Source organism: Podarcis gaigeae, assembly GCF_964106915.1.
Source record: "Podarcis gaigeae genome assembly, chromosome: 3".
NCBI classification, from domain to species: domain Eukaryota; kingdom Metazoa; phylum Chordata; class Lepidosauria; order Squamata; family Lacertidae; genus Podarcis; species Podarcis gaigeae.
Window position 1 is genome coordinate 47203994 of NC_139680.1, and position 16296 is coordinate 47220289.

Sequence of the window (16296 nt, forward strand, 5' to 3'; positions counted from 1 at the left end):
GACAAACCAAGCTAACAAGAGCACTTGGATTTGAACCAATGTGTGTGGGCTTGGTTGCCAATTAGCATGATTAGAAGAAGAAAAAGCTCTGTTCTAAGTAGGGAGGGAGGAATCAACCAGCTATTTATATATTCTCACTTGGTAACATGCAAAACTGGGCACTTACATATAACTAACAAAATAAAAAGCTCTCATGCATATAGGAATTATTTAGCCCCCTACAACCAACAAAATTATCACCACCATTGTTATTATATTTCTTACCAAGATGTCCCAAGGGCAGATTACAAAAATTTTAAAATACAGTTTTAAAAGTAATTTAAAAAGCATACAGTTTGAATAAAATCCACAGCAATGGTGATCAAGATACAACAACACCTGTACTGAAATATATTCAACATGACTAAACCCTAAGCTTCATTTTGAAGATAAAATCATTTGTTTCCACCAGGACCTTGACTCCACTGTTATAGCAGATGAATCCTGAGAGGTGTCCAGAGGGGGATCCTATAGATGGAAAGGGCCCTGAGGTATGCAGGCAAATCCGGCTTTCCCAACCAGTGAGGATCAAAAGCTATGCATTTATGTTAACATGCTGCTACTATATGTAGACACCAGAGAAACATGTGTAACGTTGAGCACTCAGTCAGGAGTTAGTTTGGAGGGAACTAAGTGACTTGCAACACACTTGTGGAACAGTAGGGTGTTTGCGTAAGACCAGGCCTCTGACAATGTTTCCATACTTTCTTTGAATCAGACCCCCTCTCCTGCCCCAATATTCTTCAAAATGATAAGGAGTGAATCAGATACACTGCCAAATGCATTTCTGAGTTTAGAATCAGTAGACTGCCTGCAATGGAATGTGGACTCAGAGGTTACCCGTCATCTACACTACATCAAATGTGTGCCAGAGTGTTCATTCCACTGAAAAAAAGCAGTGTGGATAGACAGCTTTTAAACCTGGATGTAAATTTTGATTTAGGCCTACTGTCTCTGATTCTGAAAGTGATACATAAAGCAAAGTCTGCTTCCATGAGAGGATCTCAACAGCTGAAGTGGGCAAAAAAAGTATGTGGAAGGGATGAAGCAAGGGTGAAAGGATTGTCCTGTCCTCTTTCTCTTTTTTCAAAACAGAAAAAGGAAAATACACAAACTGTACTTTTTTTTAAAGAACCCACTCTTTTTGTTGGTCTAGTTATGATTTCTGTAGTAAACAAGGGTCAAAGTGATTTACCATACTATTACCAATCTACAGGGTGTCTACAAAGTTTCCATTTTACAAAGGAAGGACTTAGAAAAAAATATCTAAGTGATATGGCCAGCATGTCCATAAGCGAGAGGGGATATAAACCAAGGTATTCAAGGTTCCCTACTATGCACACTAAACCTCACTGGTTCTCAATTTCTTAACAGCTCACCTTGGATTCATGATAAGGCGACGGAAAAAGTAGGTCCAGGTGATATAATCCATTGCATCTTGCTTTGAAGTTATAGTTCCAGCTGCAATTTCAGCATTTAAGTGATCAGACAGAACTTCCAGTAAACTAAAACAAATCAACAAAAATTAAAATGGCACCATTTCACTTAGATTAATTGTGGAATAGTATTATGTACTCAAAACACTCAACTGGAGTGGGTAGATAGCTAATCTTATCTGACTACAGATGTTAAAATCTGTAAAAACTGGCTGCAGTACCTGGACTGATTCCAGTGAGCACTTTTTCCCCCTTTTAAATTAAGTTACTTATAGACTGCCTTTTAGGGCAGCAGGACCACAGTATCTTTTACGGAGAAAGCAGCTTGAAATGGATACGACTTTAGAGACTGTCTAAAATGGGGAAATAGCATTTGAGAAGGATACTGCTATTCTAGCACCTGCTACCAGCCGTTATGCTCATAGATGAAACATCTCTCTGCCTAGGGGCTATCAAAAATTACTGGACTAATGGGCTGAGGATCTCCCAACAGACACCGAGACACCAGAAACTTTAAAATGATGTCTGTTTGTGAACAATGTTGCTTTTGTTGCCACTGTTTCATCTATTGTCTTATCCACTTGCCTTTTTAGCTACCCCACCTCCACAGCCCAATAACTTTATGTGTTGGGATTTGTGTGTTTAGGTAGCAGCAGGAAAAAAAGGCAGATTTCACCACAGATACAATGTTGTCATCTACCTTAGATACATGTAATCAAGACTTAGTGCCAAAAATTGTAGCTAAGTCTACTCAGCAAAGGAATTTTCAGCAAAGTCCAACTGCATTCAATGAAGCTTACTCCCAGTTAAGTGGAGTTAGGATTGCAGTCTGACAAAGGAATTATCTTGGCAATAGGGTGTAACTTGGAAATATAAATTGAGTATCTAGGAGAAACCTCCACATGAAATAGAATTTGGATTATCTGAAGATGATAACTTTTCCGTTTGTAGTTCTGTGAAATACAGTGCCTTTGTGAATCACGTTTCCCCAAATTAACTGTGGTATTATTATTTTTTACCTTGATTCTACTGGGAAAGGCTCATAAAGAAATTTTTTGTAGAAGTCTTTCTTGATGTCATGAACCAGAATCACTGCTTTTCCTTGATCATCAAACTGAGGCCTCCCAGCACGTCCCATCATCTGAAGAACATCTGCAAATGTAAATTGATGACAACATTAAGCACACTGTGGAGTACTGTTTTTTTTTATATTAAGGCAAATGTCCAGATACAGCACCACCCTTATAAACAGCACAAATATTGATTAAAAGATATATGAATATTTAAACTGGAAAAAGGACCAGAAAATTTACACTAAAACTGTTCTTTTCCTAATGTTTATTTGCAACATCTGGCTACATACTCGTATCTGAAAGTCGAACTTTGATTTTGCAAAGTCTCAATAAAATGAGGTTTGGGAATCTTGTTTCAAGCCTCCCAAACGCCCCGTCCAAATGCTTTAGCAAGACGCCTCACCTCAAATCAGTGGCGTAGCGTAGGGGGTGCAGGGGGGGCTGGCCGCACCGGGCGCAACATCTGGGGGGCGCGCGTATGCACTTGCAGCTCTCTGCCCCTACTAAAATCCACGGTTAGGGGGTGCAAATTACTTGCCTTGCCCCGGGTGCTGACAACCCACGCTACGCCACTGCCTCAAATAGCCTTTGTTCCACATGGCTGATACAAAACTGACAAGTCTAGAATACAAATATATGAAATTTCCTAGTAGACCCAGTTCTGCTATCTGAGATACTTTTTAAGTGGAGATAGCACATCTGTGTGCAAAGCATGGACTCTACCCCTGAGCTATATCAGTTCACATAGTTTCCTATACTCTGTTCAGTGGTATTCTAGGGTAAAGGTACTGGCCTTCTCCTAATATACTTCTCTGTTCCCATTTGAGTAGTTTTATGCTGATAATTTTTTTTTTGAAGCAATGCTGAAATCAAAACAATGACAAGTATTCCCCATCTAACCTGCAATGTTGCAGGTAAGAAACTGAAACTAAATGCCTGGCTACTCTCATATGCTTTGAGATTAAACAATTAAATAAGGCAAGTTAATTAAGATCAGATTATTATTCATCCATATAATATATCGAATAAGCTATATATCATTTTCTTGTATGCACTTTATGGTATGTTTGTTCAATAGTGACTTTAAAAAAATTTGTTATACCATACCCTCCCGATTTGTTCTCTCTTCTCAGATATTGTTCTTTGCTATCAAATTCCACTCAATTATTCCAATTCAGTATTCTCAAAGCACAGCTAAAAGTTTACCATTGCTAAAGAAACTGAACAAAAGATATGACAGCTCTATTTCAGCTTCCATATTTAACTTCCATGTTCATGGATATCAGTAGTTAATTATAACATGTATTTTTTCTAAGAGTTTTGTGATTTCTGACAATACCTGTAATTGGGTAATCAACATAACGCCTTGTTTTTCCATCATAAAATTCTGTCCCTTTAACAATTACTAAATGCGCTGGAAAATTGACACCCCAGGCTAACGTGCTAGTAGCAATAAGGACCTAAAAAGAAAAAGATACAAGATTAAAAATATATAAAGGACCTCTGTGTGACGTAAACAGAAGTTTAAGAAATGAATAAGAACATCTTAGTATAATATTACAGAACAAGCATACTTGGATTTTGCAATTCACAAATAACTCTTCAACAGTTTTTCTGTCTCGTTCATGCAGGCCAGCATGGTGGATGCCTATTCCAAAAGCAAGGGTCAGTTTGAGATTGGACTCTCTGATTGTTCCTATGATGACACTCATCTGCAATAACAAAAAATAAAATAAAAAAGGATTAATCTAAGAATCTTCCAGAGCATTTCCCCCCAGCAATATGACATTAGTAAATACTTATCAATATACTATACAGTCTTAGTAGTAAACAGAGGAAAAAGACAGTCTCTTCATTAAGGAATTCACAGAAGCAAGCAAATAGAGAAGCATCAGGAAGGGGAGGGGAACAATAAGCTATACAAACACATAGTCACCTTTATAATGCTCTCCACATATTATTAATATACCGTATTTTTCCGTGTATAAGACAATACGTTTTGCTTTAAAAAAATAGGCAAAAATTGGATGTTGGCTTATACACGAATAGTGAATGCAGAGGGGGGACGTGCGATTAATGGCAGCAGCAAGCAGGAGATTGGCAGCGGCGATTGGGCGGGTGATTGGTAACTGCGGCAAGGCCTGCTGGCGATTGGCTGCGGCAAGTGGCCAGGTGATTGGTGGCTGTGGCGAGGCAGGCAGGCAATTGGCGGCTGCGGCAAGTGGGCAGGTGGGCTGTTGGTGGCTGCGAGTGGCAGGACAATTGGCGGCTGCAGCGAGGTGTGCGATTGGCGGTGGCTGTGGCAAGTGATCGGCAGTGGCGGGCAGGCGGGTGAGCGATTGGCGGAAGTGACCTCCCCCACCCCCCAAAAAAGCTAAGCAATTTAATTTCTTAATTTTGGGTTAAAAAAGGGGGTTGTCTTACACATGGGGGTGTCTTATACACGGAAAAACACGGTAACTTTCAGAAAGCAAACCCCCCATGAGTTTCATACTACTTTTGAAATTATAAAAGGATTATTCAAGCAGTACATATTTGCATACTGATGCAAAGGTGTGCATGTAGAAACCCTCAAGGTGGGCCTTCTGAATTGCCTTCTTTGGAAAGTACTCCTCCATGGTATCTCACAACCTGCCTCAAACTTGGGCAAGCTTCAGAAACATTGTTCAAGGCAGCATAAGATGTGTTGTCTAGAAATAATGTGAGTGGCATACTGAAAGTGGCATGGTCTTTAGTTCATGGACTTTAAAAATAGCCACATGGTATAATAGTTTTACATTTTAAGAAACCTTTCATAAATAGTTATAGAAACACAGGGTGGTATTCAACTAGCTTTAATTCAGAGAAGACCAATTGAAATTAATGAGCATAGCTGTGGTAGGTCCATTAATTTCAGTGGATCTACTCTGAATAAAATCTAGCTTAACACCACACATACAGTTCAACTAACTGTTAGTATTAGTCTCCAATAACACTCATTTCCAGGTGGTATTTAATGCCAGCTACATCAATATTCTATGCTGAAGACGCAAAACTACAACACAGATACGTTGAATGTATTTTGGTCATGCCTCCAACTAAGACACTTCCAGATTGCTGTACTAGAAGAAACAAGTATATAAAAGTAAATGTTTCACCACTGCGCAGTTACAGAACTGTGACACGTAAAATACCTTGTTATTTTAGAAGACAGGGAAACAGCACACTTTTAAACAGTGGCCCATATGGTAATTCTAAGTTGAAAAAAAATTAATGTGCCAGTACTGGACAACTGGATGGTAAGAGTATGGGATAGCGTTCAATTGTAAAAACTAAACAATATTCTCAAAATATGAGAAGGGAGACAAATTGATGAAAAATTCATCGAAAAAAGGAGCCCATTTATTGCATGTTGCTACTATAAAACACAATAAAATGCTGAACTATATTTACTGTTGGGTACCTTGGTATTGTAAGAGGCCAATCCTTTAATTCAAAGAGCATTGACATTGTACAGATGTCTGTAAATTGTTTTTGTAAAAGGAAATGTTGTACCTTCTATTATTCTTGCTATACTATTTGCTATTTGTCACTTAACAAAAAAATAATAATTCAATAAAAAAGAAAAAAAAATCTTTCATGAAGATTCTTTCATGTCTATCAAGTACAACCAACTATCCAGTATTATCTCTGCACTGACTGGCAGAAGCTCTCCAGGTTTTCAGATGCAAGTCTTTCTGAGCCTTATCTAGAGGTGCCAGGGACCTTATCTGTTTTTCTTTTTAAAAATTTGAGTAAATAGTAAATTGTATCATGTGAACATGTAATACCAATATTACTGTATACTTGTAAAATTATGGCAAAATGTCATTTAATTCACAAAACTCTTAAAATTAATACAATCTATTCATATCTCACCTATTTAGACTAGTTTGTCAAGCCCAAAGAGCCAAATATAATGTAAATCCCGCAACAATGATCTGACAATGATGCACAACAGGGAACCCAGTTTTCTGAAGTGATGTTTTGGTTCTGCTTGCTGCCAATTTACATGATCTGAGGAAAGCTCCTAGATCAGCCTAAGGATAGACGCTGCTACCCAAATGCTTATTGTAAATCACTGGAAAATGAAAGTTTGATGTGTGCACCAGAGTATTGGATGGGAACATAAGGAAATCATACATTTACAGAAGCTCAACTGGATGGGTAGAATGAATGAATACAGTGCATGGAGATAAATGCAACGGTAGAAGAATAAAAGTGAGGCCGTCTTTAACATACATCTTAAACAAAGACACTATTTTATAGTGGATTATAAAGGGAGCCCACAGCTTTCTGTAAAGGAGCAACAACTGATTTTTGTGTGTGGGGTGTGTGTGTTTGGGGTATGAATTCTTTGAAACTTCTAATCACTGTTCCAAGAAGTAAAATAAGCTTTGTGTTGAAGAGCCAACATATCAATGAAATAGTTTAATCAAAACCTTTGATTTTCAAACAATTTTTTGAGCCAGGAACCAGTCATTGTAAACTGCCTGCTCCACAATTGGGGTCCTGTAGCTAAAACATTTGGTTCACTGTTTGGGAGGAAAACATGCAATGATATTTAAAAGGATCAAGTATACCTAGTGCGTATATTCATTGTATTTGTAAGTAGGGAACATTGCACAGATCAGCCACATCCCTTTTAAGATTGGCTTATGTTGCAAGACCTGCGGCAGTGTAGTTATAGTGCTATTTATTCTAGCTCAACATCAGTGAAATGCTCAGACCTCCAAGAAATATAAAAACATGAAATTGTTTTCTTGTTTACTTTGGCCAATCAACTTTATACTTCCCCTCCTGGTTGTTATCAAAGTTTTAAGCACAGAACATCTCTCCCCATTACACTGCTGGACATTTGTTCACAGAGGAAGTTCTTACCATTTGCTGTGCTGATGATGTTATTCATCCCCTCCCAATCCACCCACTGCCTTTGTACTAAAGCAATGTCCTGCCGTGCTGTTAGCTATACCTGCAAAGCTGTGTAATTTAACACAGCAAAACTAAAGGACCCTTAGCAGGAGTGCTGGCATATGCACTGTGAGCCTGTCATTCTAGCAGCGGGGAATCTTGGCCATTTTTAGCAGACCCCCCTCACTTTCACATAAATCAGCGTAATAAAAAAACTCCAAACACCTATTTTACCCAGAAGCACATTCCACAGCTTTAAAAATTCTTAACAACAATTTGTCTTCTGGAAAACCACTTTCCTGGAGTCTATTTTTGCATGCATATTCCATTCACCTTATAAAATACGACAAAACATGAGGAATGCTGGAAGGACAATTGCCAGATCAACTATGCTGAGATAATAGTTCTCGTGAAACCTCGGAGATGGCTATCAGTGCAAGATGTTTGCAAACTGCCCATCTCAAGCATGAAGCAAACTTTAATGATTTTTCTAGCTTTGCTCAAGACATCACTGCCAAAAGAAAACCTGTGTACACATTAACACGCGTACATAACAGCTCTTTGGAAAGCATGAACAAGTGTTAACCATGAAAAGGCACAGTACATTTACCAGATGCATTTGTTATCAAAATTAATTTGAAGCAGTAAGAAAACTGTGTTTTCAGTCGCTCAGCTAAGGTTTGCTCATTTGAAGTGGGCTGGTTAAAACATTAATATTAATAATAAAAGCGATCCAACCCACTCTGATGTGACCTGTTGATTTTTAAACTCCGAAAAAAGTATAGCCCTCATGTTATATAATTTAACGATGAATGTGCCATTTAAAAGTGATCTTTGAAAGATGCACTTAAGATTCCTTTTGTAACATAAATAACATTTTTTTTTAAAAAAAGTTGCAAGGAGCGGGGGGGAAATCTCATGACAACACCAGCAAGATTTTTCTCAGACTAAAACACTGTATTTTCTCTCTCACTCCTTCCACACATGAAAAATTCTGAACAATTTCACGTTACCAGGGTTTAAAAATATATTTTAAAAAATTTATTATACCTAAAAAGCTTTTCGTAGAAAGATAGAATTCCATTTAAGTAGATACATTACCCTGAGTCTGAAATTCATTCCAGTCAGGGTATAATTCAGCAAGTTGATGACAACACTGGCTCCAAAAGAAAGGAGGAGACCAGATTGGACAAGAATGAGCTAACAGATTGTGCAGCCCAATTCTGTCCCTTTGAGTGTGATATATTGTTTCAAGATGCTAAAACCCCATACTTTCTCAAAGCATATCTGCCGCCCTGGTTTTCCCATTTTCGCAGAATCCTCATTATTAGTACTCTGTACCCTTTTCAAAGCACATCAGACCCAGACCATATGCCACTGCATAATGCTTATCGATTGTCTGAAATGGCTGGTAAAAAAGAAAGAAAGATGGGCTGAACAAAAGAATCAGGAAAGTTATGAAGTCTTTAAAAGAAAATATAATTACACATTTCACATCTGGCACAGATGTTGAGTTTAGTTAAAGTGCTGCTGCGTTAAAAGTTAAATGGCATTTTTTTTATGATAAAGCACAACACTGCAGAAGGAAGAGACACTGCAAATCCTGAGAAAGGACTACATGGATTCAGCCTCATTCTAAGCACCATCCATGCAGCAACAGTGGATACCGAATGGGGCCTGATTTGGGAGGTGTCTACTCAAATCCCCACTCAGCCACAAAGCTTCCTGGGTGACTTCCAGCCAGTTACTATTTTTCAGTCTAATCTACCTTATAGGGTTGTTGTGAAGATAAAATACATATCTTTCCTTAAGATGTTTGAGGGGGAAAGGCAGGATAAATACATATAAACAAGAAACACACACGCAATCCTAATATAAATGAATAGAATTTTAAAAATTGAATTCTAAAATACAGAGAGATTTACTGTGTATTTTTAAAAATTTCCTGCTGAATCTGTCAACTCATAGAAAAGATCCCAACCCTGTCACAACAAACGTTTTAATTTTAATTTTTTTAAAAAAGGTGAAAGCCTAGCTAAAAAAAATATTGGGTTTAAAATAGGAGCAATTGACATTATTTTACAAAGACAGATTTCCAGGTTTCCTGTGAGTGGAGTTCTGCTCAAGGGACACTTCCTGACTCAAGGAAAGGGAGCCTCCCCCCCCCCCGAAACTTTTTTCCTCTGGTCACCAAAAATCTGCTCCAAATGATTAGGGGACCCCATGGAACAGAATAGGAGCCAGTGATGTGGGTTACAGAAATCATTTCCCTCCTTCCTGTTATGGCAGCATTTGCTGAATCAGAATCTCTTCTGCGAATGGAAAGAGCTTTTCCATTTGTGGAAGGGCATGCCTTCATCCAACCCAAACGTATTTGTTTCAGAATATTAAAAGCCCTGAGAAGAAATGATTAAAGAAATATATTTGGGTGAAATCCAGTGCTGCCATTCTGCTTGTGAAATGGCTTTTGATCTAGCAGAGACATTTACTAATGTAAGAAAAGGGAAGGATATTTGCCCCAAATTCCCTCCACACTGCAGACCTTTGCACCCCCAAAAGATCTGTCCCAAAGGGTTGGGGTACTCTCCAGGAAGTGGTGGTAGAGGCCTGCAGACAGAAGGGACAATGAGAGATAATCACCTTTCTTTCTCTCTTTCTGATGGATCAAAATACATTTTGTGAACAGAGAAGCAGCATTAAATTTCACCCACAAACTACAGATTGCCCTAACATTGCCTTTAAAATTGGAGAGAGAGAGCTGTCACATGTTCAAAACCACTCTATTTTTCTTTCTTTGAAAATCATATTGAAAATATTAAGTTATTGATATGAATGTTAGAAGCAAAAGGATATGCTTGACACTCTCTTGACACTCTCTAAACAGAGCAGTTTTTTAAACTTCTATTTTTAGATCTATATAGGAAGCATATTCCTCTGTATACATGCACACACATTTTGCTTCATATTCACAGCTGCACATGCAGTTTCCTGTTCAGAAGCTATAAAGGCCTCCACCGCCTTCCACAATCATGTGGTAGTCTTTTCAATGTTCTTAGCAGGAATTGGATGCGGCCTTCCTAAGTGTTACTAAGCGTCATTGTTTAAAAGATGCTACATTAGCTTTATTAAATTAGCTGTAGTACAATCTTAACAAGCTGTAGATGTTTACAGTACTAAATACACTGTGGAAAGAAGTTGCAATTGTAGTTTAAAAGCCACATACCAGTACTAGATTTCCCTTCTCCTCATGAGTCTCATCTGTTAAAATTTCAGACTAGAGTAAAGAGAATCAAATCCAAGCAAATACTAATTTAGTATGTTGCACTTTTTACATTTGTCACAGGAACTAGCTTCTGTTTTCAACAGGATCTTTCCTAGGTAATTGGCACAATATTGTACGTTACACAGGACTGAATCTGTTGGATGCCCTCTTTGCAGTTTAGGAGTTACATAAATAAATATACCCTATAAATATAAATATACCCTATAAATAAATCTCCTTAGTTTTGTTTCACCTACACTGATCAATCACAAGGAGCTAAACCTTGTGATTAAATACATTAAAAGCAAAGCAAATCACACTACTATGTCTAGTGAGGCTATACTACTATTGCTTCCAAAACATGAATCTTCAGGGAAACTGTCATAGACCCTTTAAACAGAAAAAAATATGACTGTTTCCCTTGATGTAAGAATGCGAGGCACCAAAGTTTGTTCTCAGTACTGTGAGCACATTGCTCACTTGCATCTGGCTTTGGTTACTATGACCTAAGCATGTGTTACTTGTGTGTAGGGAACACAAATACAAACCAGTGTGGGGACACACAAAAAGCAAATGTGTGAGCATCTCCTCATTTGTAGGGGGCTCCCAGTGGCACAAAGGCCTCACGCCAGAAGAGAACCTCACACATTTGCTTTTTTATACAGGCAAGACAGTCACACAAAACACACAGTTCTTTAAGAAAGATGAGCTGATGTTGGAGCAAAGCTAAAAGTGCTGTTCCACTCTAGCTGGTATACATGAGTAACACTTACATAAGGCTGTGTCTGCTAGATCTGTCAAATTGTCAGAATAGCCTGGACTGCTCAAACTGGTGACACACCTAGTAATTTTCTATCTCTTTTGTGCTCTAGCAGGTAACAGACAACACAGGATATTCTCAGAATGGGACAGCATGACATATAGGTGTTTCAGCCTTGTGTTGAATGGGCAGCTCCGTCTACAATCATCAGCTGAAGAGTTTTCTTAAAAAGAATGTAATAAAAGGCAACTGACCTGGATTAATCAACTGGGATTTAAAAAGCGACAGTATTAGTCATCTCCTACAATTGCTCCCAGCACCTGTAGTAGGGTAGGAGAGCTGAAAATAATGCCAATATATTTCACATCTGGCAAACAATGTGCCCCTTTGGTTTCAGATAGTACATGGGTAGACAAGTCTAAAAAGCCCAGGACACAAATTGTCACAGCCCTCTAGAAGCTATGGTGGCTCATTTACCAGGAATAATGTATTTAGCATTATCTCTGGAAGTGTATACTTGATTCTGACCAAACTGAGCCTTCTGATGTATATGTTGCTTTAGGAAGCTTAGTTCTGTCCATCAGTCTGAAATAACTATGCCAAATGTTGTCTGTCCTGAAGAAGATACTGAATCTACAAATCTATTTGCCCTCACAGGAGGTGCTGATGCTCTGCAATAACATTGTTTACATGAACTCTCACAACCAAGGTGGAAGAAGAGGAGACTTTAAAACAATAACAGAAAACATTAAAGCCTACAGACCACATCTGGCCTACCAAAGTTTTTATCCTGACTTACTGCTGCCGTACAGTGATTTTCTGAGGACTGGCTCAGTGGAAAAGTGGAAGGTAGAAACTTTTCATGGGGGCCAAACAACTTGCATCTGTTCAATAAGACACCTATAACCTAGCCAAAATAATTTAGGTCTAAAATTGTAATTGAAGAAGAATTTGGTAAAAGCAGATCACTTGGCTTCAAAACACCTAAATAAATGAAAAGTCGAAAAGGTGATTTTAAGCCAACCAACTTTCAGAGATGTCTATGAATTTGTATGTCAAAGCTTCTAGAATCCTTCCAGTGATTTCAAAAATCTTTCTAAGACTAGCATTGCTTCTGAAGGTTTGTCAGCCATTTCCTAAATCTTAACTGCCTTTGGATAATTGAATGTCCTTAAGTAGACTCTACTTTAAGAACTATTCAAAAGCAGAAACTATTTTATTAGCTCACAACTCAAAAATCTTGCCCCCATCAGTTCTGTTCCATGGCCACTGTAGATATCACATAAACCTCTCTCTTATCAACAACATCTGCACAATGAATTCTCTTTCTCCTTGCTTATGCTACAGTACAATTCAGATGATCGTGTGCTGTATTAAAAATGTTTGGATATTAAGGAAGCTCTCCCAATGCACTGTACACCCTGTCAAGTAGTTTTTCCTGTCCTTAGGAATGTGTTAAAACCTAAAGGCCTATATCACTTGCAACTCAGGAGATACAAACTTAAGTACTTAAGGTGTCAAATCAGTAATAACCATTGTGAACCTGACGTTATCTTCTTTGCAATTTTGTTCTATTTTATTTTCTCTTATGTAGCTTCAGGTATTTCAGCTGATTTCATTGAAGAGGAGGAAGCAGCAGCACCGAAACAGAGTTTGTCGAGTTTTCTCTTTGTATTGTGGATAAGAATGAAAGGCCCACTAAAATATAATGGCCACAGCCACAAAATGGGTCCCACGGGATGCATGGCCAGTCACAAAATGTATTGTACACTGTATGTGAATTGGACCCTTCAGCCCAGCTGCACATGGTGGGAATAATACTGTACTGGCCTAGGTTACAGGGCTGTTGTAAAGATTATGATGATGTTGAAAGTACGTGAAGCAGTATGAGCACTGAAATGTGCTATGAATAGAAATGCTAGGTATCAGTGTGTGTTATCTTTATGTACACCCATGCATAAATAATATCCAACACCTGCACAATTCATGCAACTGATGATGGCTTATAGAAGGCTTATGCAATAATAATTGTATTTGCTTTTATGGTGCAACAGGACCCCTGGGATGTTTTAATTTCACAAGTATCCTCCTGACAATTTTCCTCCTCCTCTTTTACACAATTGCCAAACTTTTTGCCACAATTGTCAACATTTTTGTGCTGTTGTGCTGACGAGCAGTTTTTTCACACCTTGGAATTGGAAGAATATGCTTGCATCTAATGTTCTCAAAATTCCTGACACCCCGGGCACTGTCTCTCTCTGAGTTTGTGCAAAATGTCCCCCCCCCCCACTCCAATCAGAAGATCTCTAAAATGGTTCTTCTTCAATCCATTTACGCATCCAGTGAATTCCCCACCCATGTTCTGCTCCAAATTAATTCTCCTTCATTTACACCACATTCATCATTATACATACCACCTTTACATAAATACCTCTTAAACTGATTTAATTTCCCAAATTAATATCCTATCAATCAAACGGTCTGTGGACCTTTTAAATAAATACTTCTGCTTAGTATCTTTAAAACCCAAACCTCAGCAAGCAGCATAAGTTCCAATGCTTACAGCAACATTTCTAGCACTCAAAGCTTGCAATCACAAGTGCCCTTATTAAAGAACAAACCTCATTTAACTCAGGGACTTGCTCCCAAGTAAGCATGCTTTGGCTTTGGAGGTCAAACACCCTTCCTAAAAATAATCATGTCCAGTAACAATGTTGCATTAAACCACTGATGACAGTTATAGTTAACACTGCTTTAGTTAAAATTTTAAAGACATTACCATCTAAGGACACACTCTGTAATTTTTAGAATGCTCAAGGGAAGATGTGACATTTAGCTAAACGGCTAAGAGATACAAGGTCATTTTCATAATACAAAATGGGAACTGTTAAGTGACAATTTGTTCTTAAGAATTTGACCATACTGAATATGTGATCTGAATCATTTGTTGCTATTTGCCAATTGAATATGATTTCAAGAGTACCATGTGTAACACACCACAAGCCACCTAAGAACAACAAAAAACATAGCTAACTAGTAATTGAAGTCTAACCCTTCGTGCACCACTATTAAGAATAGGGTGCTCAGAACATTTCACTCAATGAAATATGAAGACGGGTTGGGGAGAATTCAACCACTCAATTTTAACATCAGAGGTAAATCATCAGTTTTGAAGCAAACGACCTGCGCCCGCCTAAATTAAGAGGGCAGCAAGTTTTACCAACTCAGGAGACTCCCTAGGCACAGAAAAGTGTGTAACTTTGGAAATTTAAACAAAAGGGAAAATATAAGCACTCCAAAAGCAGCACTGCAAGGAGCTTCCAGGGACTTATGGAATGTTGATGGCGTTGGAATGTATATAAATGAGAAATTCTGGAGTAACTCTCCCACCCATCTGCAGTGCAGGGCATTCCAGCTTCCCATTGAGTGAACTTCCATAGTTGCTGCTACCTTTTGGTTTTGGTAGGTGGAACACACAGCTGCTAAATCACAGCTATGGTATGCTGGCCTGCTTCATTTGTTACAGGAAGATTTCATCCTGTCCCAGTGAAGGGGGAATCTAAAGGAAGCAGAAGTTGAGCACATTGTGCAAGTTTAGTCTATCCTTGAGATCTGTTGTGAGATAGAATGCCAGGATGTCAAGTTGAAGAAAAAAAGCAAAGAAATAAAATGGAAGGGTGGTAAAAAGAAATTGGGAGGGAGGGGAGAGAAGAGAAGAGAAAAACCAGAAACCCCCCTAATTCAATTAACAGAAAATGTATACCTCTCTTTCATCCATATTCAGCCACTGTTTTGGATCATCCTCAGTTGCCAAAAAAGCAATCAACTCCAAAGCAGTAAGTCTAGTCTGACGTCTGGATGATACAAATATAAGAACTGGTTTGGCTGGAGAATGACTCCTGATAGCTGTGGAAAACCAGAAATTCAGAACAATGCAATGTATTTCCTTTAATCAGCAATCCTTGCACAATCCCTTTACATCAGCCATGGATTCATTTGAATGGAAACTGCCTGTGACTTAAATTGGTATTTTTATTATTGTTTTGTTGTGCTTTTGCACTTCGAATACCAAAACAGACAAGCCAAACAATCCAGTTTTATTTTTTAAGTATTTTCTTGCTGAGCATGAAAAGTTTCAGCTGGCAACAAAATTTTATGGGCTGTGAAATGGAGATTATAAAGGAAAATGTTGACACATTCACAACCATATTATATCAAACAAGTGTAAAGAAAACCTCTCTATAAATCAAATTTCTATAGCAATTTGATCAATCAGCCAAGGTTTTAAGAACACCAAGCTACTGTTTCAGATACTATCAATATGTACCACATACTTGTTTAAATGCTAAAGGATTTGCTGAATATAAAATGATTTTATCCCTTCATGCAGTCTTCTGAAGTTCCACTTAATTTTAGGATAAATCATGGCAAAACATTTCTGCAAATGGAAACCAATGCATGTACACATAAGTATGATAGGAGACAATGTAAATATTGTGTCTTCATATAGAAATCAATATATCTATTGCCTAAAGAAAGCTTGACAGCTAATGAATTTTTGTTGCTTCTGGAACAGGTGTAGCTGAACAGCTCTGGACAGATTTATTGTTCATTAGTGTTTTTCTACAATACTCCTCCTTGAGGTGTAAATAATCTGAACTGCCAAGATTGGTCTCCAGTCCCCAATCAATACTTAGTTTCTGTCATAAGGCTAATTAGATCAGCTAAAAAGTCACCTCACAACTGTCGCCTTACAATCAACAGCAGTTCACATCACAAAATTTATTTGGGGACTTC

The 16296-nt window shown here is 38.1% G+C and overlaps 1 protein-coding gene across 1 annotated transcript in view; it reads right to left on the minus strand.

Moving 5' to 3' along the window:
* The window catches only part of ASCC3 (activating signal cointegrator 1 complex subunit 3), a 214471-nt gene that overhangs the window by 57808 nt on the left and 140367 nt on the right, over window positions 1–16296 (minus strand). The window contains exons 30-34 of the mRNA XM_083731023.1: window positions 15263–15405; window positions 4123–4260; window positions 3888–4008; window positions 2495–2627; window positions 1419–1544 (exon numbers count right to left, since the gene is read on the minus strand). Coding sequence (XP_083587149.1) covers window positions 1419–1544; window positions 2495–2627; window positions 3888–4008; window positions 4123–4260; window positions 15263–15405 — 661 coding nt within the window. The remainder of the gene's footprint in view (window positions 1–1418; window positions 1545–2494; window positions 2628–3887; window positions 4009–4122; window positions 4261–15262; window positions 15406–16296) is intronic.